Source organism: Protopterus annectens, chromosome 1.part1 (assembly GCF_019279795.1).
Source record: "Protopterus annectens isolate FY-2018-M chromosome 1.part1, PAN1.0, whole genome shotgun sequence".
Lineage (NCBI taxonomy): Eukaryota > Metazoa > Chordata > Ceratodontiformes > Protopteridae > Protopterus > Protopterus annectens.
In genome coordinates, this window is record NC_056726.1 from 117,711,592 (window position 1) to 117,739,285 (window position 27,694).

The 27,694-nt window shown below is 39.5% G+C and overlaps 1 protein-coding gene across 1 annotated transcript in view; it reads left to right on the forward strand.

Moving 5' to 3' along the window:
* LOC122814238 (dynein axonemal heavy chain 5-like) overlaps window positions 1-27,694 on the forward strand; it is a 3,525,594-nt gene that overhangs the window by 89,638 nt on the left and 3,408,262 nt on the right. The window contains exon 7 of the mRNA XM_044086840.1: window positions 11,162-11,313. Within this exon, the coding sequence (XP_043942775.1) occupies window positions 11,162-11,313 (152 nt within the window). The remainder of the gene's footprint in view (window positions 1-11,161; window positions 11,314-27,694) is intronic.

The window sequence follows — 27,694 nt, forward strand, 5'->3', positions numbered from 1 at the left end:
TATAGGCAAAGTACCCTACCACATCATTGCTAGGTATAGATCCCGCACTATGAACCAAGAAAAGCACACCACCTATCTGGACTTACCATAGTCACTCGCCATACAGCCCAACACCTTAGTGATGGGAGATTTCAACTATCCTTCCATTGACTGCATGAGCACAAACATGCCCGCCCAAAAGTTCCTGGACTTTGTCAATACAAATGCTCTGGAACAGAGAGTCTGCATCCCCGCAAAGGGTTCAAATGCCTCAGACATTGTTCTCACCAACATGGGGAGGGGAGGGCACTGCACTCCCCCCCTGTATGATGCCCTCTCTGGTAAGGTCAGACCATAAATCAGTCTTGTTTGAAGTAATTATTGAATCTGTCACCACCACAGGAGCAAAAAAACTAAAAAGCTTTTCCAAAGCAAAATACAGCCTTCTAAGTCATGGTATAAAACATTTTATATGCTACCCCAATCACAGACAACAATGACTCCTATGCAGAGATGTATGCAAATACTCTGTATAAACACTTTAGCATTGCATAGACTTGGCTGTACCTGACCAGATCAAAACCAAGTCCTCTCAAAAACACAAGCCACCCAGGTGGGCCTCAAGTATAAACAGGTTGTATAACAAAAGGAAGAAACTGATGTCTAAGAACAAGAGGGAACTGACTCAGCAGAGGAAGTATTCCTTCTACTGCTTGAACAAGCAAATCAGAACTCTTGTAATGTCCTCTAAAGCTAATTATGAAGGTAAAATAGCATCCCTAGCTAAGGATAATCATAAGGTATTCTTTAACTATGTCAAAATTCTAAAACGGAATGCCCAGCTATGTGCCAAACTGGTCGTGGATGGTACCACTCATACTATACTGGAGGAGGTTGACAACCTACTGGTTGACAGATTTGGTGTAAACATCAAGCCCCCCACCCCCCTCCCCCAGCCATACCTCAAAGCATACCTGACACCAGTCCTCTGCCTAGTATCTTTAGAGATCAGGTCATATCTGTGGTCTGCAAGGCCAAAAACACGGCCTCAATGGGACCTGATAATATCCCAGGTTGCTTATTAAGCAATCTAAAGCAGGAGGTAGTGGACCCACTTGGCATTCTCTTTAGCCACAGCTTGAGAACTGGCTTTGTTCCAGCACAGTGGAGAACAGCAACAGTAATCCCCTTGCACAAAGGCGGGCCATCAACTGACCCTGGGAACTATAGACTCATAAGTATAACCAGCCTCATCTGCATGACTATGGAAATAATCATCATGGACCTTATCAACAAGGACATAGGTGACCTTCAAACTCTAGATCCAACCCAGTTTGGGTCCATTAAGGGTAGATCATGCTTATTAAACCTGGTAGACTTCTTAGAGAAAGTCACCAAAGCCCTGGATGAGGTAATATAGTGCACACTGCCTACCTTGACTAGCAAAGGGTTTTGACACAATCCCCCACTCAGGTGTCATTGAGAACTCTCCCAGCTGGGGATTAACCCTTATGTCACTAGATGGGTAACCAATTGGCTCACCAACAGAACACTTACTGTCAAAGTTCGTGACTCCACCTCTACCAGAAGACCTGTCACCAGTGACATACCACAAGGATCTCTGCTATTGTCTGGAATCTTTTTCTCAGATGTTCAGGCTAAAATAGATGGCCTTTGGCTTACCAAATTTGCTGATGATTGCAAATTGTGTGCAATCACTGAGTTCCCCAATGATGTTACCATATTACAGGAAGGGCTAACACAGACAAATGACTGGTGCCAAAGCCACGGTCTAAAACTAAATGCAAAAAAATGCATTATTATCTCCTTTGGTAAAGCTGAATTCCCTGCTAATTACAATATTGACAGCACTCCATGAAGTTCAAACTCAGTAGTGTGAGTTCTACGAACACAGGTAGATAGCAATCTGAATTTCTACCACCAAGTTTCCACAGTGGTAAAGAAAGCCTTCTATGTTGTGCATCTATAAGTAAGGGCATCACATCCAGGTCCAAGAATGTTATAACTCCGCTGTACTCGATCTTCATCAGACCATTAATAGAGTAAAATGTCCCCTTCTGCATGTACCTCACCAGACACCTGCAGCAGCTGGAGAGACCACAGAGGTTTCTCACCATGAAACTACAGGGCCTGCAAACCATGACTTACGTGGACAGACTGAAAGCCCTGTCATTGCACTCTGTATCATATAGACTGCTGAGAGGTGACTTGTGCCTGGCCTACAGGGCAGACTCTGACCCTGCCTTGATGGATATGCTGCATATCCGCAAGTCAAATGGCACTAGAGTCATTTGCTCTAGGGATCTTAACCTAGCCTGTGACATTAACAGAACATGCTAGACAAACAGATATATCTCCCAGAAATTGCCACTACTATGGAATACACTCCCAATTTAGATGAAACAGAGTTCCTCACTGACCCTATCCAAGTGCAATCTGGACAAATGGATGGAAGAATGCAAATTCACTCTGGGTGTCGCACCCATGTCCCTCATGGAAAGGGGTAGTCAGTGTGGACATTGCATACCCCCATATTACCTTTTTTAGGTAATGGCAATCTGAGAAACCTATCAACATAACAAAACAATCAGAGGAAAATATGAAGGCATTACTGAGCAATGCTAGGAGCCTGAACAAGAAACTCCACTCTGTGCAAGCCCTTCTCATTCTGCAAGACACAGCGACTGAGACACAATTTAAAATAGAAGAGAGCACTCTGGCTGTGCAGAACTACAAATGTCTTCCATACATTTAGACCAGTTACTGTGCAGGCAGGGAAAAACGGTGGAGAAATCTCAATTTACATCCAGAAGAGACTCACATCAAGACTGGTAAAGCAGTGCGATGGATGCACTTGATCTTCTTCATGTCCAAATAATCATCAAAAAAGGTCCTGTACCATATATAAGCTAGGTATAGAACTCCCTCTATGGCACAAGATCTAGAATCACACAGTATTAAACCCAATGCCATTTTCCTAGAGGATCTAAACTATCCAACTCTAGTCTGGGAAACATACACCACTACTAGTGCACAAGCTCAGAGATTCCTGGACATTGTCAGAACAAATGGCCTGGAACATTTAGTCAGAGTACGTACTAGAGATCTTGTCAGTCGTGTCAGTTCTATCAGGTCATTTATGAATGATTTAGCACCCGGTTCCCTACAAATGTGCAGTGCACTGTGGGAGAGAGGTGGCCCCCTTCCGTGTGCGCTTTCACCCAGTGACAAGCGGTGCTCCTCCCTGACAGTGCAGGCGGCTATCCCTGGCCAATCAGGGATTCGCGGTGTTACGGTGTCATTACATTTTGGTGGGATTCAGACTTAGAGGCATTCAGTCATAATCCCACAGATGGCAGCTTCTCATCTTTGGCTCCTCAGCCAAGCACATACACCAGATGTCTGAATCTGTAGTTCCTCTCATACTGAGCAAGATTACTATCGCAACAACAAATCGTCAGTAGGGTAAAACTAATCTGTCTTGTCAGTACTAATATGGGAGCATCTTACACCATCCCTTGCATATCTTCATCATCTGTAGGTCTGACCACAAAGCAGTTTCCTTTGAAATAAAACTGAAACTAGAGATCCCCTCCACCCATGGTACCTTTAGAAATTTCTTTAAGAAAAACTACCTATTCCTAAGTGATACACTGGCAATCTACAAATCCCCACCAAAGCCAGTTAACTCAATTGAATATGCAGTAATTTGTACCACTACATTATGCCAGCATGTAAACTGCATAGCTGCATTATACCAGCATGTAAACAGCTGTATAGCTGCATTATACCAGCATGTAAACAGCTGCATATCTGCATTATACCAGCATTTAAACAGCTGCATAGCTGCATCTACATCCCACAGGAACAAGTGCAGCCCAAACCCTAGAAACAAACCCACATGTGGAACCATAATATCAACAAGCTTTCATAATAAAAGGAATAGAATTTTGACCAAAAAAAAAAGCGTAATTCAAAAATGTTAAATCCCTTGTCACTGAAATAAACTAACAACTTAGGAGCTTAATAAAATCCACCAAAGCCAAGTTTAAGTCTAAAATAGCTATCCAAGCAAAGACAGTTGGCATTTTTTAGTTATGTCTGTAATCTCAAAAGCACAACACAGAAATGGTCTGAACTGATTGTGAACAATGTTGTTTTCAAGGAGACTGAATATACAGTGACTCTACTGGTAGATAAATTTAGCTCTAACTTTAGTCTTCTTTCTCCTCCATCTGTCTCTCAAGGTGCACCTGAAACTGGTTTGCCTCCAGCTGTCACACAAGACCAAGTCTAGTCTAAAAGTGCTATAAAAAGTTAAAAATACTGCATCTCTGGATTCTGACAATATTCCTGGATGTATCTTAAATAGCATGAAGCACAATTTAGCCACAACCCCTAACAACACTGTTCACTCTCAGCCTCCTTACAGGTTTTACAGGAAGTGAATGGAGAACAGCTACAGTTATTCTGGTGCATAAGGGAGGACTTTCTACAGACTCTAGCAATTACAGACCCATAAGTCTGACAAGCCAAGCATGCAAAGCCATGGAAAGACTTATCATTGACAATCAATCAGGGCATAGGGAACCTACAAACACTGGACCATCTCAGCTTGGATTCATCAAATGTGGGTCATGCTTACACTACCAGGTGGATTTTTTCAAAAAGTTCACCAAAGCAATAGATGAAGTCAAAACGGTGCACACTGCATACCTCGACCTGACCAACGCTTTTGACACAATTTCCCACTCAGGCATAGTAGAAAAGATAAATAACTTGCAATAATCCCCTGTATCATCCGCTGGATTGCCAAGTGGCTTACAGATAGGGCACAGATAATCAAAACAAGAGAAGTTACATCCACAAGAGACTAGTCATCAGAGGATTCCCCCCAGAGTTCTATGCTGGGACCACACCGCTTGCCATCAACTTTTCTGAAGTAAAAGCTAATACCAAAAAAGTATGTAAAAATACCATTCTTCAAAAATCAAATAAATAAAATCCTTGACTGTCAATAATGATAGTAATAAAACCATGCTTAAACTTATGTAGTTGTAAAATACATTCTAAAATAAACATATTCACAAAGATTGATCATCAGCCCCTAGAAAATTCTTGTAAAAGTTTACATGTTAAACACATACTTATTATTTACATTTTTGGACTTTGATAGCATTTTTAAATATTTATAGGGTTTGAATTCCTATAATATGGTGTATATTTCTTTAAGAAGGACTTGGATTACTAGGTATAACTAGCACTAATGGTTTTAGAATTTTCTAATTATGCAATTACCTAATAGTACTGCTGTGTTACTTCCATTATTTTTACATATATTGTATGTTTATTGTTTTTTTTTTTATTCTGATGAAGTCTACATTTGTAGATGAAAGCACTAAATCACATATTATGTTTGGTGAATTTCAATGTTAAATTTACTTTGTATCCATAATAAATTACATAGTAAGGAACTGTAGCTTACACAGTTAACAGTGGTCAGGTTAGGAGCTATAGCTTACATAGTAAGGAACTACAGCTTATACAGTTAACAGTGGTCAGGTTAGGAGCTGTAGTTTATAAGATTAACAGTGGACCTGTTTGGAGTTATAGCATATATAGTTAAAGCTCAATAGGTTAGGAGCTGTATCTCATACAATTCACTGGACTGGTTAGTAGCTGTAGCTTACTGTGTATAATTAACACTGGGCAAAATAGGAGTTGCATCAAATTAACACTGGGCATGTTACTAACCACATCTTAATTAACAGTGGGTAGGTTAAAAGTTGTATTTTATACAATTAACACTAAGCAGATTGAGAGTTGTAGTTTACATAATTAACATTGGTAGGATAGGAACTGTAGTTTATACTATTAACACGGGTCAGATGAAAATCTGTAGTTTATACAATTAACACTTGGAAGGTTAGGACTTGTATCTTATACAGTTATCACTAGTTGTATTAGAAGCTGTAGGTTATATAATTACCACTGGGCAGATTAGGATCTGTAAATTATACAGTTATCATTAGACAGATTAGGAGCTGTAGGTTATACAGTTATCATTGGACAGATTAGAAGATGTAGGTTATATATTTATCATTGGTCAGATTAGGAGCTGTAGGTTATACAGTCATCACTAGACAGATTAGGAGCTGTAGGTTATGCAGTTATCATTGGACAGATTAAGACCTGTATGTTATACAGTTATCAGTGGACAGATTAGAAGCTGTAGGTTATACAGTTACTGGTCAGATTAAGGGTTGTACTTTATACCATTATTGATCAGATTAGGAGTTGTGCACCATCATCATCATCAACCACCTTTTTTCTATTTCCACAAGGGGTTAGGATGTTGTGTCAATGTCTATCTATTCAATGCCACTCTCCTACCTTCTTTGACACTTATGCCGGATTGTTGCAGGTTTTCTCACACACAATTCATCCACCTCTTTGCTGAATGCCCTTGTTTCCTCTTGCCTTCTTCCTGTCTGTTTTAAATCTACTTTACAAGATTATCTTTTGGTTTTCTGCACATGTGCCTGAACCACTGTAATCAGCTCACTTTGACTTTTTTTGCAATTTGAGTTACTTTGGCTTCTGCTTTGATGTCCTCATTTCTTTGTCTGTCCCACAGTGTGCATCCTACAATCTGCTCAGGCACTTCATATTCTTTAGTGCTGTTTTTACTTCTTCTATGATGGGCTCCTCCTTTTCTCTCATTGTAGGCTGTTTCTGGGGAAGTACAGCTTCTGTGGGGTTTTCTTCCTTCAGATGCTGCTGGAAATACTCCTTCCATCTGCTTTTGATGTCCTGTGGACTGGTGAGCAGGTTGCTGCTGGCATTCCTTATGAAAGGTGTCTGACTATCTTCTGACTTCATGGACTTCTGTATTCCACTACCATCAGATTAGGAGATGTACTTTATACTTTTATTAATCAGATTAGGAGTTGTAGTTTATACAGTACTCATTGGACAGATTAGGAGTTGTATCTTATATAATCAGGGACAGTGTTAGCATTTTGGGGGACCCCATCAAATGTCAAGTTGGGGGCCCCCTATGCACTTCCAGTAAAATTATCATTCTGTCAGTGCCACCCCTCCTAAGAAACCTTTTAGTTTGTGCTGCAAACGTTTAGGAGTAGTACGTACAAACAGACCTGTAGCTACAAGTTCTTACATTGCAACAGGCCTATATACTACACTATGTTGACCTGTCTAACAAAGGGACACTTATAGTTATTGGTATTTAGTTGCAACAATGATACATTCCAATAATTCTATGTACAGGTCTGGAATTAAATGAACTGATGACTAAGGATACCATTTCAACACCCTCCACACACCCCCAAGTCCTCTCCTCTGACCCCCCTTTTTGGGCTCCCCATACCATGCACATTACTTTTTTCTTCCTTTTCTCACATTTTGCCTTACTCTTAGCTTTTTCAAGAAGCCACCATTTTCTATATGCTCTGAAGTGCATTTTACAGTTTTTTTTTTCTTTTTACACAACCTTTTCATCCAATAATGACTTGAACAGAAATTATGATTAAGGAAAGAAGTTCACTGTTGTTGTTCAACTTTAGTTTTCCTTGCATCCTTTCAACACTCCTTTCCTGAACAAGACAGCGCAGTAATAATCATTTAGGAAATAACTCAAATAAGCAAGGGCCCAAGAAGCCGTAGGGTTACAGATGGTCTGGGATGCATTTTAAAGCATTTTCTCAGTATTTTACTCCAGTGGTGGCCTAAAGAAATATCAAGAACAGGAAAAGAATTTCAGTCTTATTTTTTTCTTTAAATTGCCTTAGTCTTATATTTCAAGTGACTGCTGATATACATATACATAGCATGCTTCCTCACGGGTCTACTTTATGTGCTCGAAGTCCGAGAATTTCGAATACGATATTCTTGACACGAGTACACCGAAAGCACAAACATAGAAAATGGAAATGGAAATCTCCGTAGGTGGAGATTTCCATTTACTTCAATGTAGTGCGATCTCGGAGTAGGTATATTTAAGTAGCGGGGGGTGTGGGGGGTGCAGGGGGGCTTGCCCCCCTTCCTACACTAGTTTAAATTATTTTTTTTGTGTTTTTTTTTTTGGACTTCGATTGTTTAATAGTTCGATGCATATGGTTCGATCCATATGCATTCGAGCTATTAAACTTTCGAGGTCCTAAAATAGACCCCTTCCTCACCTGTAACCCTCAAAGTCAGCTCCATGTATATGTGCCTGATGTGTGATTGTGAGAATGATTTCAGTAATATATTCTAATTTGTTGGTCCAAGACAGTACACCACCCCTACACAAGCTATAGTAACCTTCTTTTTACACCTCTAAGGTCTGTGAGAAAAGTAAATAAACAATGACCACACTGTCCTCAGCTCAAACACAAGCTGTAATGACTTCATGTGCATACCTCTAAGGTTTGACTGTGATGAAAATTAAAGTTGAAATAACCATACAATCCCCAGCCCCCCATAACCTACAGCAGCTTTCTGTACACACACATTTGAGCAGGGTTGGTTTTAGAATTGGTGTGGTTGAAACCAAAGGCTATTATCAGCTTTATCCTAAAATGGTCATGTCTCAGCTCTCTTCAGGTTAAACAGATCAATCAGAAAATTGATGCATTTTTTCTCCTGATTTTTCTGCAACTAGCAACAGCTTTTGTGGGGGCCCCTACAGAGTCAAAGATGATTAAGGGATCCCCCAGTATCCATTTATACAGTCTGGTGAGTGGGGGGCCACCAGACTCCAAGAAGATCTAAGTGTCTGAATGTTCTGTGATATATTTTATCTCTTCCTTTTGAAATATAATTACTTGTTAGGTACATTTTTTACTGATACCCAGAAGAATAATATCTGTGTCCTGGCATTATTGGGTGTGTGCACATATAAAAATCAGTGATATTTTTTACACACACACACACACACACACACACACACACACACACACACACACACACACACATACACAAACATATGACATACCAGTCCTAGTTTTGTAGTTATTTCAGCAAATAACAATACATTGTGCAACTCTGGTACTGCCACACCAGACCAGTGACTGCTGTTTAGCAGTTATCAAACAGCAGCAGGGGTAAGTCACTTATTTCCCTCATTGAAGAGTAATGCAAACCTGTCACTGGCCCTGATTTCATACACCCTCCCTGATTTTGTTCTTACTTTTGCTTTCACCTTCATAAAAAGTTTGATTTGCTGGTAAATCATTCAGGATTACAATCAATCAATCTATCCAGACATCTGAGTTTTATACTTATTGCCCAAAAATGCGTGTTGATGCAAAAGGTGTTATTCTACTAACTTTTTAAGTGAATTAGAGTAATATTTAAAATGTAGTCCTGATTCTGAGCCTTTACTCTATTATTTTTGAGATTGCACTGAATTCTTAAGCAAAGGACTTGAGAGTTATAGCATTTGGTGTTCTGTTTGTATTTATAAAACTCCCTGAAAAAGAAAACCATCCTTGATGATTGTAAGTACCAGCTCTTCTTAAAATCCAAAATTTTCACTGAGATTAGTCACTCTGGGCTGCTGATCTCTCTAGTGTGTACCTTACTCATGTTCATTATCAGCTTCATCCTATCAGGGTCATATCACAGGCCTGTTCAGGTTAAAGAGCATAATTAGCAAATTAATAAATTTTTTCTTCCTCGTTTTTTCCCAACTAGCAGCAGCTTTTGTGGGGCCCCCACACAATCAAGGATGATTAAGGAGGGCCCGTGCATCCACAGGTATAGCAGGGACCTAAAGCCGGCTATGTAGTTAGTTTTAATGGAGAAAATGTCCAACAGCAGGATGTAACTAAGCCAGGGGAACTATGTCAGTGGTAAAATATTTAATGGAATTCTGATGCGTGTTAGCTAACAAAACACTGTTAATACAACCAGAAATATCTTTGAATTTTAAAGGGGATATAAATAAGAGTTATTACCCATGTGGTTTATTAAGTATACAAGAATGCTGTACTAGCTTTTGTTGGTTTGACAGACATGTTGCAAAACATCAGGATAAGATAACTTGCTGTGGTTGGGGGCCCCCAAGGAACAGGGGGCCCCCAGCGACCACGGGGTTCACTGGTGCCTAAAGCTGGCTATGAATACAATGAAGACTCTTTAGGTTTGGAGCTTTAGGTCATGCCATTAACAGCTGACAGTTTATGTGCTGTAATTTATGCAGTTAACACATAGCAGGTTAGGGGATGTAGCTCATAAAGTTAACATTGAGCAAATTAGGAGCTGTGGGTTACTCAGTTACTCCTGGGCAAGTTAGGAACTATAGCTTCAACAATAAACAGTGGGCAGGTTAGGAGATGTAGTTTGTACAATGAACATCAGTTATCTTATGAGCTGTGGTGTATACAGTTAACACTAGTCAGACTAGGAGATGTAATGTATAGAATTAGCACTGCACAGGTAAAGAGCTGTAAGTGATAACACTGCTGCTGAACAGGTTAGAAGCTGTAGGCTATAGACATGACAGTGAATAGGTTAAGATCTGTAGATTATATGAGCATGGGTCATATTAGGAGTTGTGAACTTATGCAGTAAACACTGGGTAGGTCAGGGTGTGTGGCTTATACAGGTATCACTGAAGCAAGTTTGGAGATGTAACTTTTAATATTGCTCAGGTTAGGAGCTTTAGGTTATAAAATTAACACTGTAACACTGGACAGGTTAGGAGCTGTAGGCTATGGAATTTACACTTGACATATTAGGAGTTCTGACTTATGCAGTTAACACTGGTCCATTTAGTAGTTATTAGCTCCTTCAGTGTACACTAGAAAGGTTGTAGTTTATACGATTGATGCTGGACAGATTAGTATCTCTAACTTCCACAATGGGCACTGCCAGGTTAAGAGGTGATTACGTAACTTCCACACTGAACACTGGTCTAGTTAGTGAAACAAGCTGCCCTCACCTGTTACCAGAATTTCTGTTTTTATGTAAATCATAATCAGGGAATCTTTTTTTGGCAAGGTTAACAGGCACTTTTGTAAAAAGTCATCAAAATCAACCAATCAAACAAAACAGGCTGAGCTAAATGTATAGAGAAAAGTTATAAAATCACCTCTGGAGTGCTATTGTCTAATATTTTTTCATGTTATCTTTGTACATTTGTGATACACTGAAGATCCTGAAGCGTCCAATACATCTTGTGAACCCTGATTTCATGCAGCAGAGATCATCGAACTTAGACCCTGAAGTTATCAAGGAGAATGAAGAGCTGGTTTCTGATTGGATGAAGACCATTGAGCAAGTTCTTTCAGAGGCTGTTGATGACAGGTACATTAGAAATCAGTCTGGTTTTAAAGTGTATCGTTGTACACCTTTTGAATTATTACCTGTTCAATGGCTGTGTACAAAGTATAACATACTACTATCAGTAATACAGCACTTAAAAATCTAGAAATGTGTTTGACAGAATGGGTTTTTCCATGTAGGAACACGTTTTATACTAAGTCACAGATTAAAATCTATGCAGTTACATCTTAATAATGAGTTCTTAACTCCATTCATTCCCAGAAGTTTCAGATGTAACAATTTGTAGTGCTGAATGCCAGTGTACAGCTGTTGAGCTTCATTTCTGAACTAGAGGTTTTAAACATTTCCAGCTCTGTTCTGATATTCTTATATCATGAATGTCGTTGTTGTGTCCTTCGGCTTTCCCGGTTAGGGGTTGCCACAGTGGAACTCCGGTCCACTAATGATTGGCAGTAGATATTTATGTGCCGAGTTGCCAGCCCTGACGCACAACCTTCAACGAAGGTATGCCCATTCATGCATGTCTCCACACAGAAGAGGCTGTAGCTGAGAATCGAACAGGACAATGTCTTACTGTGAGGCGACAATGCTACCGCAGCACCACCACCGCAGTATTCTTTTATCATGAATAAATACCAAAAACCTGGCAATAGACTGTGTTTTAGATTAAAGAATGTAACCAAAAACCTGGCAGTAGACTGTGTTTTAAATTAAAGAATGTAACTGAGGTGCACATAACCTAACAAATTTATTTTCAGCTGTCCTTTGTCTGACACTACACTTTTCTCTCTCTGTCTTCTCTGTCTCTCGCTGGAGTACTTGACATTGGCAAAGGAATGCAATAGTTTCTGGGAAGTTAAATCTGAGAGCTGTTTCACTTGCATGTGAAATATATCAGTGGTTCTTAAACAGATTCATAGACTTTATAAACTGCAGTGTGTTTAACATGCGCATTCATGTTTTATGTAATACATTCTTTGTAAATTGTGATTTCATTGTACATTCTGCCACACAGTGTCATTTTCACATGCTCATATGCTGCACCTGAAATTGAGACATCTTGCCTAATCAACCATATTTATTTACATGCTATTTTCCCATGTCATGACTATCCTGAAAAAGGCATTGCCTGTCTTCTTTGGAAGGAAACACATTTGCTGTGCTCCCTATAGCCACAAGGGTATCTTCTACCAACCAGTACAGGGCCATTTAGACTATTCACTGACCAAAGGCTCCAATAGCATGGTTAGTGCTCATGGTCTAATAAACAAATTTGAGTTTTTAATTACTTCAGAATGAGTAAAATGAATATAATGTAAAACCACAAGCCAACCTTATTAAAACATCTTAGCACAATGTCCACAGTCTGACAAACATCTATGGGCTTCATAATAATTTCAGAAAGAATAAAATAAATACAACTTAAAGCTATGAGCTAACTTTATTAAAACCTCAGGATTTCAGAGAAAATATTTACATAGTGACAAAAAAAAACTCACACCCCAAAATAATTTACCTAAATAATATTCCATCATTTGAATTAAAATGTAATTAATTAAAACATATCAAAGTAAAAAATCCAATTAATTTCCCTATTAAGCCAAAGAGGTTTTAGATTGCTATACTTTAAGGATATATGCATGCTGTTTTTGTATAACAATTTATTCTTAACTTCATTATCATTTCTATCACCGGGATTTATTTGTTCAAGTATAATAGCTTCTAGTAATCTCACAAAGGACTGTAGCTAGGGTGGGGTGAAGGGACAGCTGCCCCAGGAGTATGCTGATGTGGGGTGTTACTGAAGAAGTAGAAGATCAGCCCTTGCATTTCAGTGGTATTGTTGGTATTAACTTAAGAAACCAGGATTAACTTCATGGCTGCTCAAAGGATATAAAATCAGTGTGTTTGGTCTCTGCCTGTGTGGTGCAGATGTCTTTTGTTTAACTTGCGGCACAAGTGCTGGAGGGGCCAAACAGGGGAGGTTGGGAGCAAATAATAAACTAAAAATATCAACACACCCATCCTATGGGGGAGGGAGGCAGCCTAGGCTGTCTGCAGTGACAGCATAAGTGCCCAATGAGCTCCTTGCTTCAATTGACATTTCAGATGGTCAAGATGCTGCACAAGCATGGAAACCACCATGAACATCCTGAAGGCAGTGATTGTGGAGTTTTCAAAACTGCTGGTGGGTGGTGTGGGTTAGGGCCCATTTCACACCCACAGTATAACAGCATCCTTTTTTAAACACCTTTATTAATGTATAACTTAAGACATAGGCTCACATACATTAATAGAAGAAATATGGGCATGGGAAAGCAAAAGATATTTAATATGGTGCAATATTTATGCAAAGGATTAAGCAAAACTAATCAATACAAAAAGAGCAGCACCAAAGATAGTTGAAGACAAACAAGGCAAAGACATTCATACATGGAAAATTTTACAATAGAAAAAAAAATAGAAAACAAAGAGGAAAAGTAGAAAAGAGGATCAGTAATAGAGAAGTTAAAGACACTGAAACTGAGGTTATGGATTAACTGAGCATTGAAGGATTTAGTGTAGAAGATCTAACTCAGAAAATATCATAGTGGGATAGAGCAATGGATCCCCAAATTAAGGAGAAACCAGTGGAGCAGGAAAAATTTGATCAGTTGTCATATATAGATATGTTAGACCCTTCAATAGAAAACCAGTACAACATTTAATTGGAGTTCCACAGCAAGGGAAGAAACAGGAAACTGTGATAAATTTGATGCAGGCAGTGTTGTGGAGTGATAGGCCAGTGAGTTCCCATATGAAAGAGTAATGGATGACAACAGGATGAAACTGAAGAGAATGTGGTATGGGAAGATGCTCTGGAACTTTCTACAGAATGCCCGCAGGAAACAGAGAACAAAGAATGTGCCCTCAGTTTAGAAGAAAATGATCTAAGAGAAGAGTTGCTTGATTTAATAGAGATGGACAGACATATTAAGATCAATGAAAGAAATAGCCCCCAGAAAGGCAATAAACCCCCAAAAGTTAGACGTTTGATTAAACAAATGAACATAGTAATTAGGTCTGTCCATAGAGATTCATGCAATATAACAGAAACAAATAGGATACATTATTGTTGTGCAGCTAAATTAATAACACATAAAGTCTTACCAGAAAAACACAGGGTAGTAAGGGAAAGGAAGGGTAGAAAATGAATGCCATCATGGAAGTATCGAATAGAGAAAACTGTAAAGCAATTAAGACAAGAAGTGTCACTGTGGGAAGATTGCAGAAGAGGTAACAGATCAACAAAATACTCAGAAAGATAGACTTGATAAAAAACAATGTGTAGTATCAGAACAGATCAGGATCTATCGTGCACTATTGCAAATAATAAACTAATGATATCAACACAGGCAGAAAAACAGTAGATATGCAGATAAATATAAAGGAAAAGTACAAAGTAAGCAATTTATTGATGACCCAAAGAAAGTTTTACAGAGGATGGGAAACAAGGTAAAAGGATTTGAAACACCACCAAAAAAGAAGAAATAGATACATTTTGGAGAAATATCTAGGAAGATCCTTTGAAACTTAACAAAGATGCTAAATGGACAGAAGAAGTAAAAGAAAGAATAAGAAGTTCAAATGTACAAGATAAGAAATGGGATGAAGTAACGGCCAGAGAGAATGGAACAAAGCTCCTAATTGGAAAATCCCAGGCCCAGATGCAGTACCTAACTTCAGGCTAAAAGTATTAACATCTTTACATGACGATTTAACCATGAGTAAGAACTATTTATATGCACACTGTGAACAGACAGCAGTCTGGTTAACAACAGGAAAAACAATACTCCTACTTAAGACCAAACCTGCAAGCTATCCTAAAACTTGCCTTCCAACAATGTATAAAATATACCCTGGAATTGATGCTGACAGAGTTTATAGTCATTTAGAAGAAAACCCAATCATGGCAGTAGAACAAATGGGTAATAAAAACAGTCATATTGAGCAAAGGATCGTTTGTTGTTAAATAAATTCATAATGGAGAGTGGTAAAAAGGGGAAGAATCTGAGTAAGGCATGGATAGACTACAAAAAAGCATTTGACAGTATCCCGCATTCATGAATAAAAGAGTGCTTAAAATTACATTACAGAGACCATGAAACAGTGGCAAATCACTTTGCAGTTAAGCCATGATAAAGGACAAATTATTATTCCAGGGATAAAAATTCAGAGAGGGATATTCCGACCCTCTGTCGTCGCTGCCCTTTTGTCTTTCCCTTAATCCATTAAGCTGTCTACTTAACAGATTAGCTCATGGCTACAATTTGGCTTCCAACAAAGTGCAAAGACTTCTCATCTTCTTTTTGTAGGTGACTTAAACTGTATATTTCATCAGATGAGGAACTGAAAGCACAACTGCCAAGTGGTCAAAACTTTTTCAGATGATATAAGAATGTCACTTGGTCTTGATAAATCTACAAAAACAACCTTTAAAGCAGGAAAGCTGTAACACCTAGAAAACATCAGTTTGGGACTCAAATGTGGTATAAAAGAACGTGAGCAAGACAGAATGCATAGATATTTGGAAACTGATGGAGGATCAAAAATAAAACATGAACAAATCCAAATAAAACTTAGTAAGGAATATTTTAGAAGATTAAAATTAATACTGAAAGCAACGTTGACATCTAGGAACAAAGCCCAAGCTACAAACCAATTTGCTCTTCCTCTCCTAACTTATAGTTTTGGAGTGAATGACTGGCCCCAAGAGGTGTTGGACAGGTTGGACAGGAAAACAAGAAGGATGCTTCATGCTCATCAAATGATTTATAAAAAAATCAGTGCATACCAGAGCTATATTTTCTCTGTTCTGAAGGAGGTATGGGCCTCCTCGAAATTGATTACATGTATAGATCTGCAAATGTGAGACTGCATACATATCTGCCGACCTCAGAAGACCCAAACATAGTGAAATTTTTGAAAAATGAGGAGAATAATATGACTTCCCTGCTTTGTTTAGTAGAAGCATATCGGCGTCTAGCAGTAATGGAAATCAAACTAGAATTAGATAAAAAAAAATTAGGCAGCAACTGAATGCCAAAAACAAAAGAAAGAATATAAAGTGAAGGTCCAGATGAGAAGGCAAGAATTGTGGAAGATGCATAAATATAGTTGCAAGCACAGAACACTCTTGGAACAACCTCACGTTAATCAGGATCGAATGCAGGAACAGTTAAGGAGAGGTAAATTTAAACCAAAAGACAAAAGATTAATACTGGCGGCCCAAGACAGTGGACTACATACAAATTGGTTTACAAAGTCCATTGAACATGTGGAAACAGACAAATGTAGGTTTTGTAAAACAGAATTGGAAACAATTACACTTCTTGGTGCTAGTTGTGATATAATAATGGCAGAAGGACTGTGTACTGACAGTCATAATAATGTGGCAAGACTGTTGCATTGGGGATTGTGCAAACATTATAATATTGAGGTAGCTGAAAAACATTGGAAACATGAGCCACAAAGTATTATAGAAAATTATGAGGTTTATACAACAGTTCAAACATAGATGCGATAAAACCAGATATAGTAGCCCATGAAAAGAAGATAAAAGCAGTATTGATCATGGAAATCGCCACACCCAGTGACTACGTTTTATGTACAGAGAGACACAAAGTCATAAAATAACATGATTTCCAGGCAGAAATGAGGACAATGTGGAAGAAGGATACCTGGACAGTTCCAATAGTAGTAGGAGCAACAGGTCTTATAAAAAAATAATTTACAGTTATGTTACTGATACATGTAACTCTGTATGAATTGCAGAAGGAGACATTATTGGACACATTACATGTGCTGCGAAGAGCACTTCTGACTAACATCAAAGACTGAAACAATGCTAATTTCTTGAAATTGAATCATACTTTTACATAGGAATGGGGTCTATTCTCGTCATGGTATTAGAAACCCAAAAGACTTGGAGAAATTAAAAAAAAAATAGAAAAGAAAACAAACCATATTAACAATTTTTCATTTTCATGTATTATATATCACATGCATGTTTTCTTTCCTTTTAACAGTTATCATTCATTCCAACATTGCATGCTTGGTCAGTCTATATCTATCTTTAAACATCAATCTTGCTACTGGTTCCCACAAATTCTATGCATTTCTATATAAGTTACTCCTTTCCTTTTCTAAAGATCCCACCTCCTGTTTTATAAAGGTAAAGTAACTGTCTTAGTTGCTGTTCTGCATGCTATCTGTTCAGTTGTTCTTACTCTGCACTTATTACTGCTTGTTAGTAGCCTTCTAAGTTAATGCCTTCTGCACTTGCTTTTTAGTCATTTGTTAATTTAATTGCATTTAATTAAACTGTATTTGCCATAATATTGATACACGTGTGCTAGCCTGCACTGCATTTGAATTGTATTTACTGCTATTTTAGTTGCTTTTCTGTAAAAAAAAAATTCCTAGCTTGTTTCCTGCCTTTCCTGTAACTTGTCTAGTCCAGATACAGACTTGCTGTATCCAGGACTGTTTGTAAGCTCCTGAGCCCCCCCAAGCCTTTCTGTGTTGGAGGGAAGCCTTCTAGCTTATCAGTGGGAGTGGTAAGCACTAGGTAGCCTATCTACCACAAGAGGAGACGTTTCTGGCCCATAAATGATAGTTTAATGACCGTTTGGGAAGCTCTTCCATCTCTTTCAACCTTCTGATTCAAAATCCTGTGTTTGTGCTTGTTTCCTGCCTTTCCTGTTACTAGTCTAGTCCAGGTACAAATTTGCTGTATCTAGGACTCTTTGTAAGCTTCTGAGCCCCCCCCCCCCAAGTCTTTCTGTGTTGGAGGGAAGCCTTCTAGCTTATCAGTGGGAGTGGTAAGCACTAGGTAACCTATCTACCACAAGAGAAGTGGTTCTGGCCCAGAAATTGTAGTTTATTGGCCGTTTTGGCAGTTTTTTCCATCTCTCTCAATTTTCTGGTTCTAAAGCCCATGTTTGCGCTGATCCCCACCTTTCCCATAACTAGTCTTGTCCAGGTACAGATTTGCTGTATCCAGGACTGTTTGTAAGCTTCTGAGCCCCCCAAGCCTTTGTGTTGAAGTGCAGCCTTCTAGCTTATCAGTGGGAGTGGTATGTACTAGGTAGCCTGTCTACCACAAGAGGAGTGGTTCTTGGCCCAGGAATTGTAGTTTATTGATCATTCGGGAAGTTGTCCATCTCTTTCAACTTTCTTGGTTAAAAGACCACATCTGCGCTTGTTTCCCATCTTTCCTGTAACTAACCTACTGGAAAGCACTAGAAAGCTTTAAACTGATGCAAGCCTTCTAGCTTAAAAGAGAGACTTTGGAGTGATTATCAGTTTTCTGCACTTTCTTGTTGTACTTAACTGTTTTCCGCCTAAACGCTGATTTTTCCAGCACTTATTGTGATTTAAAAGCTTGTTTTTCTCACATATTGTACTTATTTGACTGCCTGAGTTGTTTTTTTGTTTAAATAAATTGTTTAACTGTTGTAGGCTACACACTAAAGTGTGATAGTCTTTTCTGATCACTTGTAGTCGATTAAAACTGTTGTAAGTGCACTTTTTACTGTTTTTGCCTTATCTTTTCAAAATAAAAAAAAAATTCTTGTTTCCCACCTTTCTAAGCTAGTATAGTCCAGTTTTCAGGCTAGTGCTGAATTCAGGGCTGTGTCACAAGTTTCTGGGTTGCCCATACCTTACTTGGATAGAGGGAAGTTTCTCTGTTCACCTGTGAGAGAGGGGAACTTTGAGCAGCCATCTGTCCCTGGAGGAGTGGTTCCAGCCCAGAAGTTAGTAGTTTAAAAACTGCATTTGCATGGTTTTGTGCACTGTGCAGCACCTGTTAGCTAGGGTTAAATTATTCCTGGCTCCACTAATTCTCTTCTCTTGAGTGTTTCATGTGAAACTAGTATAACTCTCAGCCTAAGCACTCAAAAAGCATCCTACAGACCAGCACTTGCTCAGATCTAATAGCAAACACTAATATACCCCGACACTTGACTGCCCAGCAGGCCAAGGCTCTTTATCCACCCCTCACCAACCAAGTGACTAAGCAGCTCACCCTACTATTCAGGCATGACCAAAGGGCAACTTCAGGTGTACTCTCCAGTCCAGCTGGTGAATCTGGGTATCCTGAGGCAATGTTACAACTGCCTCATGTACACAGACAGCCCTCTCCTCCTACCACAAAATGCTAACATATGCGAGAGATGCAATTATACAGCCAAACTGGAGGCTAAGGTCTCTTCACCCAAGACTGGAACAGACAGTCATGAGGAGAAGGTTAACACTTGCACCACACCTCCAGCCTCACATAGACCTACTAAACCAGCACTGGTAAAAAATACACATAAATCATACTCGGAGGCTCTAAATAAAAACCTGCAGAAGCATCAGAGAGCTCCAAAGCAGACACCTACAAAACCTGCACCTCCCGTCACAAACCAGACAACAGATAAAACACAAAATCAGTGTGCCGCACAATCACAGCCCTTAAGGCAAAATAACATACCTAACACATTAGTAATAGGCGACTCAATAGTCAGGCACACTGATGCCCCACTCACAAGACTGGACAAGGAGAAGGTTACTGTTAGCTGCCTGTCAGGAGCCAGAATCCACCACATAACACAAGCACTCAGGTCACTCCAGAACAAGTACAAATATGACTCTGTCATTGTTCATGTTGGTGTGAATGACCTGAGACGTACCTCCCTGGACTACATGAAAAGAGACATGGAAGAGCTCTCTGATCATGTAGCCCAGGCGGGTATGACCCTGACCCTGAGTAGCATCCTGCCCTCACCAAGAATGATACCTCAGTATAAAGAAAAAATGATAAATTTCAACAATTGGCTAAGCTTCTGGTATCATTCAAAGGGGATCCAGTGTCTGTCAGCCTGGGATGACATGCTCAACAAGCCGCGTTGCTTCGCAAGAGATGGCTTGCACCTGTCACTCCTTGGCTTTCGAATACTGGCCAAGGCTCTTGCTGCTCCCATAGTGCCTTTTTTAGGCAAGGCTCAAAATTCAAACCCATCACCGTAAACAGCACAAGTAAAAAAATGAGGGTTATGCTACTCAACACTAGGAGTTTAAATCTCAAAATACATGCACTTGAAGCACCCCTAAGTATGGAGAGCATCGACATCTGTGCAGTAACTGAAACCTGGTTCAAGGTACCGGAGAGCACTCCAGCACTACTGGGCTACAACTCATACCACACATTTTGGCCACAGAACATGGACCGAAGTGCAAAAGGTGGGGGTGTATCCATATTCATGAAGGATACCCACACCTCTAGGTTAGTGGCGCAGCATGATACCTCTGAGATCATCCATGTGCAACTAACATCAGGCAAATCTGCAATGCAAATTGTGGCCTGCTACAGATCACCCTCCATGACCCAGGACCACCACTCCGCCTTTCTGGAGACACTGGAAAACATGAAGGTCCTACTGAACACCCTGATATTGGGCGATATCAATTACCCTACCATTAACTGGGAAAACTACTTGAGTACAAACTCCCAGGCTCAGTGCTTCCTGGAATTTATCAACTCAAATACCCTGGATCAGCTGGTAAACTCCCCTACCAGAGGCCACGACATATTGGACCTGGTCATCACCAGCATGGGTGACAGGTGTTCCGTACCAGATGTCAACCCATCACTGGTTAGATCAGACCATAAACTAATCACCCTGGATGTCCACACCCCACCACCACCCCCAACCAAGGAAACCACAGTGAAAAACTTTTCTAAACCAAACTTCACCTTACTTAAGGCAGAGGTGGTAAGTTTCACAGCCCCCACGCTAAAGGATAACACTGCCCAAGATGCAAAATCCTTTACAATTGCACTCTGTGAGCACCTACAAGGATGCATGGATCATGCCATCCCTAGCATAACCAAGACTCACTCCCCTAAGAGAAGGAAACCAGTCTGGTGGACCCCTGCCATAAACAGGTTATACAACAGAAGGAGGAAACTAGTTCAGAAAAAAAAGCAAATCCCAAGAAGGAAAGACATCCCTGATCAGCATCAGTAAGAAACTAAGGTCCCTCATAAAATCATCCAAAGCTAACTTTGAAAGAAAAATAGCCAAGGATTCAAAAGATAACCACAAGGCCTTCTTTAGCTATGTCAAGAATCTAAGTGGCAACTCGCAGATATGCTCTGAGCTAGTGTAAAATAGCACAAAATATACTGAACCTACTGATATTGCCAACATCCTGGCAGATAGATTCAGTGCAAATTTCACCTCCCTCTCACCTTCAAAAGGGCCCACAACAATATCGGAAAAGGGTAGTGTCCCGGAAATCACAGAAGCACAGGTGAAAACATCCCTTTCAAAAGCCAAAAACACAGCATCAGTGGGGCCAGATGGTGTCCCAGGCTGTGTCTTGCACGAACTACAGAATGAACTAACCCCCCACCTAAACACGCTGATGAACCTCGGCCTCTCCACAGGCTACGTGCCCATAGAATGGTGCACAGCAATGGTTATTCCACTCCACAAAGGAGGGGCCACAACTGACCCTGGTAACTATCACCCCATAAGCCTGACTAGCCTGGTCTGCAAGGCTATGGAGTGCATCATCATGGAACTCATTAACAAAGACATTGGAAACCTCCAAACACTTGACCCAACCCAGTTCGGCTTTGTTAAGGGCAGATCATGCCTACTAAACCTAGTTGACTTCTACGAGATAGTCACCAAGGCCATAGATAAGGGAAAGGTGGTTCACACAGCCTACCTTGATCTCACCAAGGCATTCAACACCATTCCTCACTTGGGTATTATAGAAAAACTCACCAGCCTGAACATAAACCCCTATGTCACAAGATAGGTTGCCAACTGGCTTAGAGACAGAACTCACACAGTAAGAATAGCGGGCTCCAGGTCCGACTCTAAACCAGTCACAAGTGGTGTCCCAAAAGGCTTGGTTCTGGGACCCCTACTGTTCAGCATATATTTCTCAAAAGTACAGGCAAACACAGGAGGACTATGGCCAACGAAGTTCGCTGATGACTGCAAACTGGGAGCCATAATTGACTCTCCGGCTGACATGGACATCCTTCAAAAAGACCTTACTGAGACAGACACCTGGTGTCAAAGTCATGGCCTCAAGCTAAATGCCAAAAAATGTATAGTCATCCTGTTTGGGAAAAACAAAACACCCACAAATTACCACATAGGCAGCAGCCCCCTTAATACAGAAGAGGTAATAAGAGATCTGGGGACCCAGGTAGATAGTAATCTCTCCTTTGACAATTATATTGCCAAAGTAGTTAGGAAATCCTTCTATGTGGCCCATCTAATTACTAAGGGGTTCACATCTAGAAATAAAGAGGTTATAGTGCCCCTCTGCAGAGCACCTCACTAACACTCTTCAAGAGAAGCCTTGACAAGTGGATGGGTAACAGAAAATACACCCCTGGGATCACTTCATTGGCTCTGCTTGACAGAGGCTCAGTTAATTAATCAATGGGGTGGCAAAAGCCGACACACTCTGGCTAGGCTTATAAATGCCCTGGGGCAGATAGCTTAGTACCTACCTATGAACCTTTGTACTAACTAAATCTCTAACTTTTTTTGAATGTTAATGACAACACAGAAATGGATAAAAAGATTTATATCTTCTTTGGACTATACTTGCAGTAGCAAGGGAATGTGAAACAAGAAAATGGAAGTCATCACATGAACCCACTATTGAAGAATTCCTAAAATTGTTGGAAGAAACAGCGCTACTAAAAATTAAAGTCAAAGAGCTGAAATCACTTCTAAAACATGGATTAACAATCCTTGGGAGAAAATGCTTTCCCTTATTGAGACATTAAAAATGGACATTGACTCTTAATGTGTAACCTAAATAACTTCACAGATTTTTTCATTTCTATTCTCTTATTTTTTTTTCTTGCTCAGGCCATTTGTATATACTGTATATAGAATGTTATAATATATTTTCTAGACAGATGAATGTAATTCTAACTATCGCTATATTTGGAAAATAATAAAATTTTTTAAAGAAAAAAAGAACAGTTAGCATCACTGGTCCCAGAGCTGACTTAAGGTATAATAGTCCAAATCCAGATGTAAACAAAGCCCTGATAGCAAAATCTGTTCCTCCTTCTTCATTGTCTGTTGTGTGTGTGAAGGCTGCCAGCCTAGCAAGATAGAATTTTATAGATAATTCTGTCATTTGTAAATATGAATGTTGAATTACAGACTTGTTTTCCTAATTGAAAGAAAATAACGTGAATCACAGGCTTGTTGTCTTAAATGAAAAAAAAAAATACTGTTACAAAAATGTAGCAATTGTGCTCTCTACTGACCCAGTAAAAGCATGTTGTGACCCTTTGATCTAAAGTCGGCTCCAGTCTGTCTAGACGAAGACATTTTTTCTATTGTTTTAACCAAGAGTTAAATTGCTAGATTTAAATATGCAAATGTATTTGTATTGCTCTGTTTCCTGACCAGTTGCAAGGTAACAAAAGGGAGATGTTAAGAATGTAAATGTAGTTAATGTATAGCCTGGGAACACCAGGAAAGTGTAAAAAAATATGTAATGTTTATCAGAACTGGAAAAGCAATTTAAACAGAGAGAATCAGAAGGCATTACGCATTTTGTCTTGACCATCCAACTCATCAGCACTCTGCCTGTTTTCTTATGTAAGTTATCTTAGACTAGAAAGATTAGACTAAATGTTTTTCTGTGATGTCAGAACTGAACTACTGATTTATTTGAAGTATTTCTGTGTGATCTCTGTACTTTTAAATAGCACTGTGTAGTAAGAAGTATTGTCTTGTGTTTTTATTATTTATTATTAAATATTTTAAACCATTTCAACTGTGGCTGTTTTGTGTAGAGATAATTTAAGCTCTAGAGTACATTGCATATTTATAATGATTACTGTACCAAGTCACTCTAATAAGCTTTGACTGTTTAGTCACATCTACCAATTGGATAATAATATTGCACAGTAATAATTGGACACCCTTTTAAGGGCCTTTGGGTAGCTGATAATATTAGCTGGGTGGTGGCAAGTGGTACTACAGTATAGTTTGGGTAAAAGGGGCACAGCTGGAGAAGCTGTGCCAGCCTTCCCCAGGAGTGTCTGTGTGGTTGTATAAACTTATATCAAAGTGTGTGTGTGTGTGTGTGTGTGTGTGTGTGTGTGTGTGTGTGTGTGTGTGTGTGTGTGTGTGTGTGTGTGTGTGTGTCAGCTACTTGGGCAGGGACATGAAGCACTGGTTGGACAGAGAGGGTGCTGGAGATTTTAGCTTGCCCATCTGTCTGAGATATGGACCCTATAGCTGTGCCAGTGGGGAGTCTTATTGGGGACCTGGAGAGCAAGGGAGCAACCAGCCCCAGACTGACTGTGATCTCTGTGTGCTCTTAAGGGAAATTGCACTTTACTATGTGTATTTGTTATCCTTTCCTCATATATGAGATGCCATCTCTGGTGTTTGTGGTGAGGATTGAGGCTCCTTGATTGCTGGGCCAGGGCATGGGTGTCACAGTGTGCTTCACAGCTATGTGCATTGATCTACATCTCAGCAGAACAAAATGGCAAGCCATAAAACAATCCTTTATTTATAGCACAAAGTTCTTGCCAATGAGAACAGTCACAGACATGGCCTAGCAGAACAAGATGGAAATGTGGAGGATCCTCCTCCTCTCATCAAGACTAATCCATTTCAGGCATGCAGGTCCTACATCTCACTTCAGGAATAATAGTTTTCTTTATGTAAGAAAGGCTGTGATGGTAGATATTTCATGTGTGTATTGTGTAAATATAAGCAGTAATCCTCAGCTCAGATTCCATTTTTTTTTTACTAGTTGGGCCTTTCCTGCTCTCTTTGCTGGACAGAGCTAAAAACTAGGCCATACATTTTAAAGATGAGCTGGGAAAGGAGGTTAACACTGTAGGTACTGCAGTATGCACCCAGTGCATGGGAAAAAATGAAAGGAATGGAACTGAAATTTTATCCGTTTAATAAGAGAGCCTCCCCAGTATGCTCTTCTAGTGCATGCTAGTGCTATTGACTACAGAAAACCATTCCTCACTACAAACTTTCAAACTGTAGAAGTCACATGGCATGGAATCAAGAAGTAAATGGACAACTGCTCAGCCTTCGCTAAATACAAACACAAGATTATTATACTTAAAAAGCATGGTTCCACTGAAATAACTAAAGTAAAATATATTTATTTTATAATCAGTAAACCCACTTTACATACCAAAAAAGAAAGGGAAAAAAACAAATCACACAGAAGCTACTTAAGCATTACAGATAAAGAGCAATTATAATAATTTAATATTCAATTATAAACTTTTATTTTTCTCTGCAGAAATATCTTTAGCCTGAGATTTTGGAGATCCTAGAAATAAAATCACAATTGTATGGGTGGTATCCCAAACATATGTGATGCAGTGGTATGACAACAACCTCAGAAGATGTTTAAATTCCACTTATACATTTAATTGTTTTGTGTCTGAAACCATGAATCATTTGACTGAAACAAACTACCCAAGATCCACACCATGAAATAAGTCATGTACTAGCAGTGATTTTATGTCATCTGGAATACTTTCTGTATCTCACTAGAATTATCTTTCATGAGAAATGATGATAGTGAAGCACACACTCATTCCAAAAGGCACACATACACATGCATTCATATATCTATCTATCTGCCTCTTTCCATATCTATCTAAATATCTATCTATCTGCTTATCTATGTGCCTTTCTATCTATCTATCTATCTGGAAGTCTGTTTATTTGTATCTGTTAGTGTGTGTGTGTGTGTGTGTGTGTGTGTGTGTGTGTGTGTGTGTGTGTGTGTGTGTGTGTGTGTGTGTGTATGTGTGCACGTGTGCATTTGTGTATATGTGTGTGTGTGTGTGTGTGGGGGGGGGGGTTGAGAGCCTGTGTATGTGGAGCATTGCATGAGATCTTTTGTTGCTGATTATTCAGTAATGTTACTCAAAGATGCTTAACTTATCCTGTGAAATTAACAGAACATGCTGGAGAGACAGATATATCTCCCAGAGATTGCTGCTACTCCGGAATAAACTTCCAGTTCATGTGAAGTAAAGTGCCTCACTGACCCTATTTAAGCGTAACCTGGACAAATGGATGGGAGACTGACAATTCATCCTGTGGCTGGTATCCAAGTCCCTCATGGACGGGGTAGTTGGTGTTTATCATAGACTCACTCTGTGAATTATGTCCATCTAACCAAGGACAAATGAGGCAACTTGGGATAAACATGACTAGACTTGTAAGGGCTCTAGGGTTGCTAGCCTAGTAACCTCCTATGAACCTTATTCTATGCATGTAAGTAGAATGTGACTACAGCATACAGCTAGCATAGCATAAAAAGTGACTTGTATAACAATAGTCAAGTGCTACTATGAGACAGAGAACACTAACTATCTTAAATATGAGCATAAGACTCTGTGTCTTAGGTGACTTTCAAGGTTTTTAAGATTAGAGCAAATAGTTTTGTGCCTGTAGCATTTCTAACCTCAGCAGGAATGCCATCTCTGACCACCGGCCCAAGAACTACAAAAGGTACAATCTCTTCATTTAAGGTTAATGTTGGGAGCAGAATGGGCTATTTTAGCCTGACCTATGATCAGTGGGTCTGCCTGAGATCCAAAATGGTAGGATATTCTAGGTCGGCAGCCAAGAGTATGCAGATTGAAAACAAGAGTACAAAGGGCAAGGTCAGCCCTTTTTTTCATATGGACCTAGGGAGCTGTGTCCAGGGAGACACTATGAGCTTAACATGCTGGAGAAAGCAAATGAATCTGCCCATTTTATTAAGCATAGTGTGAAAGGTATATGTAGTGCATGTATAGAAAAACCTGGAGCAGGCCATACTCATGCAGAGCAATGCAAAGTAAATTAGCTATTGTAGATGTGCTTGAGGGTCCTAAATATCTGTTGAATCTGTGGATTAAATTTACTTGGGCATTGGCTCTGTTCTGAAGCATTCTAAACTCTTTAGAAAACCAGATGGTTAGGTCCAACCAGATGCACAGATATTACAGTTAGGTTACTTGTGGCTGTGAGATTTCCTGGGGCCAATTATATTTCAAAGAGGGGGTCACATTTCTCAGCCTTTTTAGGAGCATAGACAATCATTACTTTGGTCTTAAACAAATTTGTAATAAGCCACTTGTTTAAGAACAACTTGCATCGCTTTCATGGTCATTTGATTATATGAGGCCAGAATGTGAAGGGCAAAGGACAACTGAGTTGTCCACATCAAGAAGTAAAGTTAGTAAGGCTAGATCCAGGTCAAGGTGATTAATAAATGGGATGAAGAGTAAGGGTCTTGGGTCAGAACTTTGTCTCACCACCATACAGATGAGGGA